Source organism: Equus caballus, chromosome 16 (assembly GCF_041296265.1).
Source record: "Equus caballus isolate H_3958 breed thoroughbred chromosome 16, TB-T2T, whole genome shotgun sequence".
In the NCBI taxonomy this organism is placed as follows: domain Eukaryota; kingdom Metazoa; phylum Chordata; class Mammalia; order Perissodactyla; family Equidae; genus Equus; species Equus caballus.
In genome coordinates, this window is record NC_091699.1 from 85,553,859 (window position 1) to 85,567,654 (window position 13,796).

The 13,796-nt window shown below is 43.5% G+C and overlaps 1 protein-coding gene across 5 annotated transcripts in view; it reads right to left on the reverse strand.

Annotated features, from left to right (window-relative positions):
* The window catches only part of NMNAT3 (nicotinamide nucleotide adenylyltransferase 3), a 116,373-nt gene that overhangs the window by 61,042 nt on the left and 41,535 nt on the right, over positions 1-13,796 (reverse strand). For all 5 annotated transcript variants that reach the window (XR_011427043.1, XR_011427042.1, XM_001917426.4 and 2 more), the window contains exon 2: positions 6,774-6,923. Coding sequence is in view for 3 of the 5 variants with exons in the window: in XM_001917426.4 (XP_001917461.1) it covers positions 6,774-6,882 (109 nt within the window). In the remaining 2 variants the exon portion in view is untranslated. The remainder of the gene's footprint in view (positions 1-6,773; positions 6,924-13,796) is intronic.

The following is a 13,796-nucleotide window of genomic DNA, read 5'->3' on the forward strand; positions in this document are numbered from 1 at the left end:
GCCTCAACATGGCCTGACGAGTGGTGCCACGTCTGCACCCAGGATCCGAACTGGCGAAACCCTGGGCCACTGCAGCAGAGTGCACAAACTTGACCACTCGGCCACAGGGCCAGCCCCTTGGGAGGTTTTTGACTACTGTTTCGATCTCCTTACTGGTGATTGGTCTATTCAAATTCTCTATTTCTTCTTAATGCAGTTTTGGAAGGTTGTAGGATTCTAAGAATTTATCCATTTCTTCTAGATTATCCAATTTGTTGGCAGATAGCTTTTTGTAATATTCTCTTATAATTCTTCATATTTCTGAGGTGTCCATTGTAATTTCTCCTCTTTCATTTCTGATTTTATTTATTTGGGTGTTCTGTTTTTCTTGGTGAGTCTAGCTAAAGATCTGTCAATTCAGCTCTTTGTTTCATTGATTTTTTCAGTCTCTATTTCATTTATTTCTGCTCTGATTTTTAATATTTCCTTCCTTCTACTGATTTTCGGCTGGCTTTGTCCTTCTTTTTCCAGTTCCTTTAGGTGTACTGTTAGATTGTTTATTTGAGATTTTTCTTGTTTGTTGAGATATGCCTGTATTGCTATAAACTTTCCTCTTAGAACCACTTTTGCTGTATCCCATAAATTTTGGCATGTTCTATTTTCATTTTCATTTGTCTTCAGGTATTTTTTTATTTCTCCTTTGATTTCTTCATTGACCCAATCGTTGTTCAGTAGCATTTTGTTTAATCTCCAGATATTTGTCAGTTTTCCAATTTTCCTCCTGTAGTTGATTTCTAGTTTCATACTGTTGTGGTCAGAAAAGATGCTTGGTATTATTTCAATCTTCATAAATTTATTAGACTTTGTGGCCTAATACATGATGTATCCTGGAGAATGTTCCATGTGAATTTGAAAAGAATGTGTCTTCTGTGGTTTTTGGATGGAATGTTCTGTATACATCTACTAAGTCCATCTGGTCTAATGTGTCATTTAAGGCCAATGTTTCCTTATTGATCTTCTGTTTGGATGATCTGTCCATTGGTGTAAGTGGTGTGTTAAAGTCCCCTACTATTATTGTGTTACTATTTCTCCTTTTATGTCTGTTAATAATTGCTTTATATATTTAGGTGTTCCTATGTTGGGTACATAGATATTTACAAGTGTTATATCCTCTTGTTAGATTGTTCCCTTTATCACTATGTAGTGTCCTTCTTTGTCTATTGTTACAGTTTTTGTTTCAAAGTCTAATTTTGTCTGATATAAGCAATGCTACCCCAGCTTTCTTTTCATTGCCATTTGTATGAAGTATCTTTTTCCATCTCTCCACTTTCAGTTTGCGGGTGTCTTTAGGTCTAAAGTGTGTCTCTTGGATGCAGCATATATATGGGTCTTGTTTTCTTATCCAATCAGCCACCCTATGTCTTTTGATTGGAGCATTTAGTCTGCTGACATTTAAAGCACTATTGATAAGAATGTACTTATTGCCATTTTGTTACTTTTTTTCTGGGTGTTTTAGTAGTTCTTCTTTGTTCCTTTCTTCTTCTCTTGTTCTCTTCCCTTGTGGTTTGATGGCTTTCTTTAGTACGTTTGGGTTCCTTTCTCTTAAGTTTTTATGTATTTATTATAGGATTCTAGTTCGTGATTACCATGATGTTCATATATAATAACCTATGTATAGAGCAATCTATATTAAGTTGATGATCTCTTAAGTTTGACCTCTTGCTAAAGGTGCTACTCTTTATTCCCCTCCTTCTGCATTTTATGTTTTTGATATTATATCTATCCTCCTTTTTTGTGCATGTGTATCTGTTACCCTCTTATCACGGAAATAGATAATTTTAGCACTTTTGTCATTATACCTTTATACTAGCTTCAGTCGTGGTTGATCTGCTACCTTGACTGTATATTTACTTTTACCAGTGATTTTACTGCTTTTTTGTTTTTGATAATTTTCTCATTCCTATTTGTGGTCTTCTCTTTTCCACTTAAGCAAGTCCCTTTAGCATTTCTTATAGAACTAGTTTTTTGGTGATAAACTCCTTTAATTTTGCTTGTCTGGGAAACTCTTTATCTCTCCTTTCATTCTGAATGATAAGCTCGCCAGGTAGAGTCTTCTTGGCTGTAGGTTTTCCTTTCAGCAATTTAAATATAGTGTGTCACTCCTTTCTAACCTGTAAGGTTTGTGCTGAGAAGTCAGCTGGTAGCCTTTTCTTTGTATGTAACTTGTTGCCTTTCTCTTGTGGCTTTTAGGAATCTCTCTTTATCTTTAATTATTGACATTTTAATTATAGTGTGTCTTGGTGTGGGCCTCTTTGGGTTTATTTCATTGGGTGCTCTCTGTGCTTCCTGTGTCTGGATGTCTGTATCCTTCCTTAGGTTAGGAAAGTTTTCAAGCTATTATTTCTTCAAATAGTTTCTTTGTCCCTTTGTCTCTCTCTCCTCCTTCTGGGACACATATAATATGGATGTTAGCATGCTTGATGTTGTTCCAGAGGTCCCTTAGACTGTCCTCGTTCTTTTTAATTCCTTTTTCTTTTATCTGTGCAGCTTGGCTGACTTCCTCTAGTCTTTCATCCAGCTTGCTGATCCATTCTTCTGTATCATCTACTCTGCTATTGAGTCCCTCTAGTGAATTTTTCATTTCCAATATCATATTCTTCATTTCTGATTGGTTCTTTTTTATATTTTCCAATTCTTTGTTGACGTTCTCACTGAGTTCATTCTTCTCCCAAGATCAGTGAGCATCCTTATGACTCTTAGTTTGTACCCTCTGTCAGGCAGATTGTTCATCTCTGTTTCGGTTAGTTATTTTTTCTGGGGTTTTGTCCTGTTCCCTTACTTGGAACATATTCCTTTGTCTCATTTTGCCTCTTTCTCTGTGCTTATATCTATGTATCAGGTAGGTCAGCTATATCTCCTGATCTTGGAGAGGTGGCTTTATGTAGGAGATGCCTAAGAGGTCCATCAGAGTGCTTCCCTATAATCACCAGTTTCAAATGTTCCAGGAGTGTCCCCTGTGTGGGCTATGTGTGTCATTCTGTTGTGGCAGGGTTGCTGTTGCTGCAGGTGCCTGGTGAGGTGAGGCTGTCCCCCTGGCTGGCTGGTTGTAATGCTAAGGTGTGTGTGGCTGATATGGTCCCTTTATTCACTTTACCTGGTGGGTGGAGCCCCAGCACAGTTGGCTGCAAGGTCTAATAGCACATTTCTGTTGCAGTTTTTCTGTTAAGTGAGTAGACCCCCCAGAGTGGCTGGTTGCTAGGCTCAGGGGCTTACAATTACTGTAGGCCTCTGGTCTGCAAGGCTGTTTGTCAGCTGTCTCAGGACTGCAGCTCAATGGGGCTGGCCCCAGGCATAGGAGCATCCAATTGTTTTAGGCTTTGGAAGGTGGGGTTGATGCCCTATGTGGCTGTTTGAGAAGCACACATATGCTGTAGCTGACAAGCCCTACCACCCACAGGGCCACACACCCGTCAACACAGTCCTGTCCTGTGTGTGCACCCTGACCCACTGAAGTGAACCCAGTTGCCCCACTGCAGAGACCCCATGCACTCCACCAATGCAGGCCCACTCCTTGTACATGCCCTGGCCCCTGAGGCAGACCCATTCGTCTGGCTGCAGAGGTTCCAGGCACCCTGCCTATGTGGGCCCACCAATTGCCTGAGGGCTTGCTGTTGGGTGGGGCCAGTCCCTAAGGTGGGCTAACTGCCCTGGCTGAGCTGGAATAAATTGGTGCTCTAGTGGGTGGGGCAGAACCCTGGGCTAACATTAACAGGTCAGGGGAAGAACTCCAATGGCGTCTGCCAGCGTCTGTGTCAGCATGCCTGTACTAGGTCACAATAATGGCTGCTGCCAATGTCTCAGTCCCTGGGGAGGTCTCACCTCTCACTGAGATGCATCCATAGCTTATCAAGTGCATCTCTTCACGAAAGGACTGTGCACCTTTCTTTCTGGTGATTTTAGATTCTTTTCCAAAATGGGTGAATTTGTGCATGGGCCCTTTAAGAGCAGACATTTTTTTCCCATTATGTCTGATAGCTTTTCTCATGGTATTCCCCGTTGTAGTTAATAGTCAACAAAGCCAGATATTATGACACTTGTCTCAGTTGTACTGAGTCCAAAGGATGCTTACAGTGGTAACGCTTCCCAGCTTAGCTCACCCACTCCTCGAGGGATGGCTGCATACCTTAGGGTTTCCCCTGGCCATGAAGTGCCGCGGTTCATGAAGGTGGTGTTTTTTCTCTCCAGAAAGGAATTTCTGTCTCTTTCACCTCAGTCAGCATTGTCCCTTATTGTAGGGGTTCTTTTTATCCAGTTTTTAGTTCTCTCTCAGGGTTAACTGTTCGAAGAGTAGTTGTAAATTTCTTGTGTCTGTGGGAGGAGGTGAGTTCTGAGTCTGCCCACACTACCACCTTGACACCATCTCTGCTCTGGGTTCTCTCAGCTCCAAGCCTCTGTGCAGTGGCTCCAGCTGCCTGGGACACCTTCTGCTCCTTCCTCCCCCTCCCAGACTTTATGATACTGTTGTCATATATTTTACTTCTACATATGCTGTATACCCGATAATATATTATTATTTTTGTTTAAACCATCTTTTAAAGAAATTTAAATAATAAGAAAAAAGTATATAATTGCCCATGTGGTTACCAGTGCTCTGTATTCCTTTGTGTAGATCCATATTTCCATTTGGTACCACTTTCCTTCTGCTTGAACAATTTTAACATTTCTTGCAGTGCAGGTTAGCTGGTGGTGAAATCTTTTAGCTTTTGTATATCTGAAAATGTCTTTATTTTTCCTTTGTTTTTGAAAGATTTTTTTGCAGATATAGTATCCTAGGCCAGAAGTTTTTTCTTTCAGTACTTTAAAGATTTGTTGCACTGAATTCCCTTTTGCTAAATTCAGTAACAAGAAATCTGCTCTCCTCCTTATCTTCATTCTTCTCTGGCCGCCTTTAAGATTTTCTCTGTATTACTGGTTTTGAGAAATTTGATTATCATAAACCTTGGTTGTGTTTTCTACCTGTTTCTTGTGTTTGGTGTTTGTTGAGCTACTTGGATCTGTTTGTTGAGCTACTTGATGAAATCTGTTTTCATCAAATTTGGAAAAATTTCAGTGATTACTTCTTCAAATATTTTTCCCTGTTCTTCCTCTTGTTTTTCATTTTGGGCTTCCAATTATGAGTAGATTCAGATGCTTTAAATTATCCCATATCTCACTGATATTCTTTTAAAAAATCTTTTTTTCTCTCTGTGTTTCATTTTGGATAGTTTCTATTGTTATATCTTCAAGTTCATTAACCTTCTCTTCTGCAATGTCTGATCTGTTGTTAATTCTAGCCAGTGTATTTTTTGTTTCACATACTATAGTTTTCGTCTCTAGATGTTTGATTTGAATCCTTTCTATATCTTCCATGTCTCTACTTAATTTCTGAACATATGGTACATAATTATAGTTACTATTTTAATGTCCTTGTCTGCTAATTCTAACACCTGTGTCTGTTCCCTCTCTATCCTGCCAGTACTGAACTTTGCCAGTCTTTAATCTTTGACAAACTCATAGGTTAAAACTATTTACTCCCACAAGAGATATTTATTGAGCACTGACTATAAGCCCAGTGACAGATGGTGGCAATTCTGTGGTATTCAAGCAGCCACAGTAGCTGCCTTCATGGTACTTACAACCTTGTGGGATTTATCATGTTTTTATTTACATTTTCACTGATTATTAGTGATGTTGTACATCTCTTACCAAGTTTATTGGCCATTTATATTTCTTCTTTGGTATACTGCCTACTAATGTTCACTGATCAGTTTTAACTGGATTGTTTGGATTTTTCATTCCTTTGTAAGAGCTATTTATTTACTAAGGATAAAAACCCACTTTCACTTTTGAATGATAAAAAAGATTATGTTTTGTAAACAAAGACATTTCCTTTAAAACATACTGATATTTGTATATAATTTCTTTGAAGAAGTGATTTACATGTTACTCAAATACTTTTTCCTATATTAAAAGTAAATAGGGATTGATTCTGGTGTAAAAACAATGCCCTTAAAGGTAAACATTTTTAAACAATACAAAAATACAAAATACACATACGAATACATAAAATATACGTAAATACATAATTACTTTCATATATATCTGACATCAGCATACAAATGACTTATATCCTTTAGAAATAATCATGCAGATTTCAAATGCCATTTTACTCTCTTAATAATGAAATACAAAGTAGAGAAGATGAAACATTCCCAGATTAAACATTTCCAGCTGATTAAATATTTCTGGCAAAGCCATGCCATCTGTATTAGAAATGCCCCATATACAAGCTTGTTAATTTGTAATCGTCTAAGATCTATTCTTTCAAAGGAGAAAATGTCAAAGTCTCCATTACAGGATCTTTGCTTACCCACTGAAGAGTAGCAGGAGTTCTTAAAGGCACCTGGCCATGTAGGTAAATGCTCCTGCAGCACCAGGAGGGATGCCCTGATTGGAATAAGGGTTCTATAAAGTGCCCAGAGTCTTTCTGGCAGTCATGGGCAACACGAGGTGGGCAGAGGGGTGGTGGACCCTGAGAACTGTTCAACTGTATGGCCAGGATATGACTTGGACACATGTCACACGGCTAAGGGATGTTAGCCCTTGGAATATATGACGGAGGAAATGTATGCCACCAGTTATGCTGTAAATTAATAAATTGAGCAGTTTTAGTAAAGTGATGATGACAGCAGCCAGCAAACCCCCATGAGGCCCAACCCACCAGTTCTTCTGTTGGACCTGGGGTCCCGACTTACCTGTCTGGTGCAGGTGGTCTCTGGCCACCTCAAACAAGCGCAGGTGCATGTTGGTGATAGGGTTGAAGGAGCCACAGGCCAGGAGCACCACAGGGATCCGGCTCTTCATCTTGTCAGGCCCATCCACACCTGCTGCAGTGGCCACCCTGCCTTCATGGGGAGAAAAACTCACATCAGGGAGCTGGCACCAAGCCAATTATCCAGATCAGTGTCTCTGAACCACACACACGCCATTACTTCTCACCTGTAACATGACTGAGGTAACAATAACAATAACAATGTTTATGGAGGGCTCACCACAGGCCAGGAACTGTGCCAAGGTATATCCTTGTCTCACCAAATCCTTTCAACTCAACCCTGTCTGGTGACTTATATGGCTCAGGGACCCTTGCAGCTGCAGGGCCAGGACTGGAACCCAGGCAGCCTGGCCCTAGAGACCATATTCTGCTCATCACCTCTACACCCTCCATGTGCTCTGATGGGTCACCTGGGGGTCAAAAGGAGGTATGTAAGACCCCCATAATGTCATCTCTGATAGTGAAAATAGAACTCACAAGGTCCCAGAGTAGACTGGTACTTGTAAAAACTTATTTAAAAATAATTTCAGACATAAAAAATGTTGCAAAACTTGTACAAAGAATTCCTATATACTCTTTACCCAGATTCCCCAAAGGTCAACACTTTACCACAGTTACTTTGTCTTCATTCTCTCTCTCCATACACACACACACATTTGTATATACCTATAAATATTTTTGTCTCAAACATTTGAGAATAAGCTGTAGACATAATACCTCTTTGCCTCTAAATAATTCAGTATGTGTTTTCTAAAAACAAAGACACATTCTCATATAACTGCAGAGCAGTGATTAAAATCAGGAAATTAACATTGTTACAGGACTATTATCTAATTTATAGATCTTTCCTGATTTCACTCATTGTCCTTTATCTGAAACCCAAGCATTTTGAGAGGGTCCAGCCCACCCTCTTGTCACCCTACTCGGTGGCTTTCACCACCAGAGTGAGGTTAATGAAAAGCAGAAAACAGCCTGGGCTCCAGGACAGGCTGGCAGACATGGCTCTCCTGCCTCTGAGACACTGCCTCCTGGAGTTGTGGTGAAGAGCTCCACAGGAGTTAGGTCTTGGCTGGACTCCTAGTTCTACCACTGACTGGCTATGTGATCTGGGGCAAATCATAGTCTCTCTCTCAGCCTCAGTTTCCTCATATGCAAGATGGGGATAATATTACTCTTATAAGGTTGTCAGGAGGATAAATGAACTATGTATGGAAAGTTTCTGGTGCATAAGAAGCATTTAAAAAATAATCACTGTGGCTGTGGTGATGATGATGACAATGATGACAATGATGACAACGCTGCTGCCGCTGCTGACAAGGGAGAAGGAGAAAGGAGCGGGCATTGTGCTTGTGGTTGGCAGCTTCTAAAATGACTCCCGATGGTCTTCACCTCTTAATATTCACCTGTAGACCAACCCCCCAACCCTTGAGTGTGGGCGGGACCGAGTAACTTGCTTCTGATGAACAGAATACAGCAATGGAATGGGATTCCACTTCTGAGAGAAGGTTACGAAAAGAACTCTGGCTTCCCTCTTGTTCCCTCTTTTGCTTTCTCACTTGCTCACTCTGATAAAGTCAGCTGCCCTGTTGCGAGCTGACTCATGGGGAAACCTACAGGGCAAGGAACTAAAGGAGACCTCCAAGAGCCCATGAGGAAACTGAATCCTGCCAAGAACCATGTGAGTGAACGTGGAAGTGGATCTTTCGCCAGTTGAGGCTTCAGATCAGACTGCAGCCCTGTGAACACCTTGATTGCAGCTTTGTAAGAGACTCTGAGCCAGAAGACTCAGTTAAGCTACATCTAGATTCTGACCCACAGAAACTGTGAGATAATAAGTGTGGGTTGTTTTAAGCTGCTAGGTTTTGGAGGAATTTGTAATGCAACAACATAACTTACACAGGGACCAACGGAGGAATGCATTCTCTTCCTTTCTTACTCCTCTTGTTATGGTGGCCTTGGCTGTAACCCTGCAGTTCTGGGGTAAAATGGAGAGTTCTCAGTCACTGGAACCTGGGACCCTCTTTGCATCTAAGGAAACTGTTTTAATCTAGCCCTTGTTGTCTGCTCCTCCAGACTTATATCCAACGACTGCCTGCCTCGTATTTTATACTCTAGCAACAATGAACTACTTGTCAGTGGTTTCTTTGTGAGCTCCTCATGGATTCCTGCTTTAAGATTTTGTACATGCTATTTTGGTTTCTTCCAACTGGAATACCCCCAGGACACTCCAATCTGTTACGACTCAACTCAGGTGATCACATTATTTATGATGTCAATCACTATATCTTGACTGCCTGCTAGGTGCCTGTATCAATTAGGGATGCATTTGACTGCAAGTCTCAGAAGCCTAACCTCAGTGGGTTAAACAAATGGAGTTTGTTTCTCACATTACAAAAAGTCTAGAAATAGGCAGCTGCTGGCACTGGATCACTGGCTCAACAATGACCTACAAGTCTCTCAGCTTTTCCCTCATGGTCACAAGATTGCTGCTGTAGCTAAAGCCATCGTGATTACCATCAAGCCACGAAAGAGAAAGGCACTATACTAGACTGGCATCCCTCTTACTCAAGAAAATAAAAGCTTTTTCAGAAACCGCCCCCCACTGATTTTGCTTCTGTCTCATTGGCCAGGACTAGGTCATATGGCCACTTGCGCTAACAGGGAGGCTGGAAAAGCAAGTATTTAGCTTTGCAGCCTCTCCAGGGGGAAGCAGCAAGGGAAAGGGAGTTGGGACTAGCTAATCCATAGTGTCTGCCACATAGTTGAGGACACAACCATCCAGGAGCTGACAGTGTAGAAGGCTGCCAAGATGGCTTCTCTGACACCTAGCTTGGGTTAGCTGATCTCTGACCTACCTGTAATCAATCACATATCACATTCTATTGGAAAAACCTGCTCTTGTGTCTTTCCTACCCATCAGACAGTAAGCCCCTTAACAGCAGGAGTGCCGTTTTCTTCATCTCTGGATCTCAGCCCCAAGCACAGAGCCTGGCCCAGAGGAGGGCTCGGTGAAGACTGAAAAGGGCTCTGGGTGGCTGGAGAGCGGACCAGAGTCCCAGCAGTGGGAGGGCCTCATGCACCTCCAAACGTAGAGAAGTCATTCTGGATGTATGCTGGGCAACAGTGTGAAGATGAAAGCCTCTGGACCTAGTGGCTGTGGCTTCTCTGAGCTTCCTGAGGTGGCAGGCACACCCTACCGCGTGAGAACAAGGCAGGCTGCCAGCCACTGCTGCTCGCTTCTCCTAGGGAGGTGGAAGATTTGATGAGATATTATTGCAGAGTGCGCTGAGCTATTTGCAAGAGCAGCCTTGTGAAGTATGTAAATGAAGAGGTGGGTTGTTTTTCACAACTATTATGAAGCCTTTCAAAGTTCTATTTCATTTTGAGAAAGTACAGTTTTTTAGAGCCTTTAAAACATGTAACTACAGCATCTCAGGTAACCTGGGGTTTTGCTCCATTTTTCCAAAAGTTCCCAGAAACTGTAAATTTGAACATTCATTTGAATGGTGGCATCAAAGGCAGGGAAGTGTGGTGTTGGGAAGAAGAATAAATGAGATTGAGTAAGTGTCTGTGTTTCCTTTCTTTCCTTGCCGTGGGCACCCAGGGCCACTGTCCACATAGTGCACCACCCTGTCCGAGCCACAGCTCGGTGGGAGGAGGCAGTGATCACACATTTCAGGCTCAGGCATGAGGTCAGTGCGTCTCCATCACTGTATACTCTCACTCACTTCAACTAAACCCAGAGAAACAAGGAGAAGGCTGAAATGGGCTCTCTCCAGGGGTCCACCAGGAGAACAAACCAGGCTTCCATTTGACTGTCAGTCTCATCAGACAGAAGGCCACATGCACGCCATGAAAGTGACTCATGTGCCCCGTCATCTAATAATATCCAGCAAGACAAAGCAAGTGTGGGAAACTTTTGCTACTGGGAAAGGCTTTTCATTAATACTCATTAAATGGAGGTCCATAGAGTGAGTGATAATTGCTGCGGAAGGATTTAATAAGTTGAGAAGACAGCATCCAGCCTTCTTGGAATTTATCACCAAACTGCAGACAAGGCAAACAGTTTCCACCTCTGGCCCTGCCCCCTCCAGCTGACCACCTCCCACTTGACAGTCATCCAGACAGAATTTCATCCGGCTGCTCAGACACAACACACTGCTCCCTTCTCCTTGCTTCTGCAAATGCTGTTCCGACCACCTGGACGCCCTCCTCACCCACGCCTGCAAAGTGTTCTCCTTGGAGTCTTTGCTCAGTGCCACCCTCACCAACCGTGCTAATTGTCCCTGTTACACACTTTATCACTTTCTTCTTTCAGCAACCACAGAGCTGCCACGGCTTTGTTTCCATGTCGCTCTTCCCCAAGGAGAAGATGAACTCCCATATTGTGGCTTCTTATTCATCTGGTCCCCTCACCTCCTGCCTTGTGCCTAGCACAGACACTCAGGAAATGGATGTGGAATGAATGAGAGAACCAGTGACTGTCCTCAACAAGCACCATCCTTTTCAGACGGCTACCTCCTCTCTTTGGTTCTGTCAGAGATATAAACTGACCCTTCTAGCTTCCTAGAGGCACTTAAGACCCCTCCCCAAGACTCCACTCCACCCAGCTCAGACTGAAATCAAACCAGGCATTCCTGCCCTGCTGTGCCACCTTCAGTGCTGTGATCTCATCCACAAGGACATGCTGGCCTCCTGCACACTGACCAAGGTCATCCCTCTGCCCTAGAGGATTACAGGTCCCCAGCTACCGCTTTAACAGGCAAAGGGACTATGCAGATGTGATTAAATTAAGGAACTTGAAATATCCTGAATTATTCAGCTGGGTGCAACTTTATCACGAGGGTCCTAATAAGAGAGAGGCAGGAGGGTCAGATAGATAAAGAAAGACATGAGGACCAAAGCAGCGATCAGAAAGGAGAGAGGATCTGATGCTGCTGGCTTTGAAGATGGAGGAAGGGGCTGTGACCCCCACAGCGCAAGCAGCCTCTAGAAGCAGGAATCGGCAGGAAACAGACTCTCGGCTAGAGCCTGCAGAAGGACTGCAGCTCCCCCGACAGCTTGATTCCAGACTTCAGACCTCCACTACTGTAAAAAGATAAAAGGGTGCTGTTTTAAGCCAATAATTTGTAGCAATTTGTTACAGCAGCTGTAGAAACTCATACACTCCCCTATTTAGGGGCCAGTTCTCTGAAGCGACCTTCAAGCTGGGGCGGGAAGGTGCAGGAACTGAGCCTGTGAGGATGTTAAAGGGTATGCTGGATACAGCAGCCAGCATTGCAAAGGTCCAGAAACCCCACCTAACGTGGGTGATGAACTATGCACGTTAATGTGGCCGTGTGTGGGTATGAGCTGACATATGGGTAGACTACAACGAGGCTGCAGAGGGTGTAAGGATCACACAGGCCCCCAAGGGGTCTAGATTTTATCCTACTGTCAATGAGGAACCTCTGAGGATTTTAAACAGGGGGGTGACTTACTCATATTTCTGTTTAGGAAAGAGCTCTCAAATTCTCTTTGCATCAGGAAGCCCCAGGATGGCCACTCCAAGAATCCTCTGCCTGGTGAGGGTCAGGTGGTCCCTAGCTTTCCAGAGGATGGCCTTTCCTGCTGCCAGCCTTTCACCATTCAATCCCCAGGTAATGGGATGCTGGCCAATGCCCCACAGGTAGTAAATCCTAACTAAGCATGCACCCCTTGGCCCATTTGTCACAGGCCGTGGCAGAGACACAGAACGGAGAGGCAAACGGGAAGGTTAAGTGCCGTCCCTGCAGATGTAATGTGCTAACGCTCATCGCCCAGGAGGCAGGCAATTTACCTTCCCCTGTGGTGAGCGCCTCTAACGGGCTGGCCTGGGAAAATGGCTGAAAACATCCCTGTTTATTATAGACATAAAGCAGATGGCTTCAGGCAGAATGGAAATGGATTCTGCAAACATCTTCCATTACACAGACCTCTTGACCGGACTCCTCATCTTAAAGAAAACAAGAGATGCAGTTTGTATTTGTGGGATTGACGAGCACATTTTTCAGGACCCGGGGAAATCATTTCCATCTGTGTGAGGGCGTCAACTTCTCCAGGGCAATCAACGTTCCTGCGAACTCTGGGCACTTTCCCTTTTCAGCTTTGTTGGCTTCACCCGCTATTGCTATGGGCACACAGTGCTGCTAGGAACAAAAGCAAAGTGAGCCTTCTTTGTCGGTATGAGGACCCTCTGCCAGCCACTCCTTGGAGGAAACAAACATGCCAATTAAGCTCTCGTCCTAACTGTCAGATGCCCAGGAAAGCAGGCAGCCTGGCTCTTCGGTTCTGAGAACTTTCAAAAGACGTGAAGGAGCACAAGGAATGGGACGAGGTCTCTTGTAAGCCCACACTCAGGACTGGGGACTAATTTCGATTCTTCTGGCTTACTGAGTCACTGTCCTAAAAACTTTATACACATCGATGCTGATTCAACGTGCCTGGAAGGGAAGAGTGTGTGCTTGCATTCTGGTGAAGAGTCTAACCAAATTCTCCCCAGCCTCAGTGGGCCACACGGAAATGGAGATAAGTCACATCCACCTAGGGCTGTCATGAGAGTTACTGGAACTGACCCACCTAGCACAGTACCTGGCCCATAGGGGGTTCTCCCAGAAGCATTAGCTCTTGTCTCTTTCCTTTCATTACGTTTGAAACAGAATTCACCATGACCACATTTACTTCCATATGCTTATTTATCTTGTTTGAAAAAGGCCCCACCGTTTTGGAGTCATCCATGATCAAAACCTGGCAGCCCTTAGGAGCACATCAGCATCCTCCTGCCTCTTAGGCAGCTCGCTCTGACTAGCTTGGCCTGGGAGATGTTACTGCAGAAGAATGCTCAAGAGAGAGGCCACTCCCACACACCACTGCCATAGACTTCCATCCAGCTCCAACCGTAACAACCTGGCTCTAAGCAACACTTGTT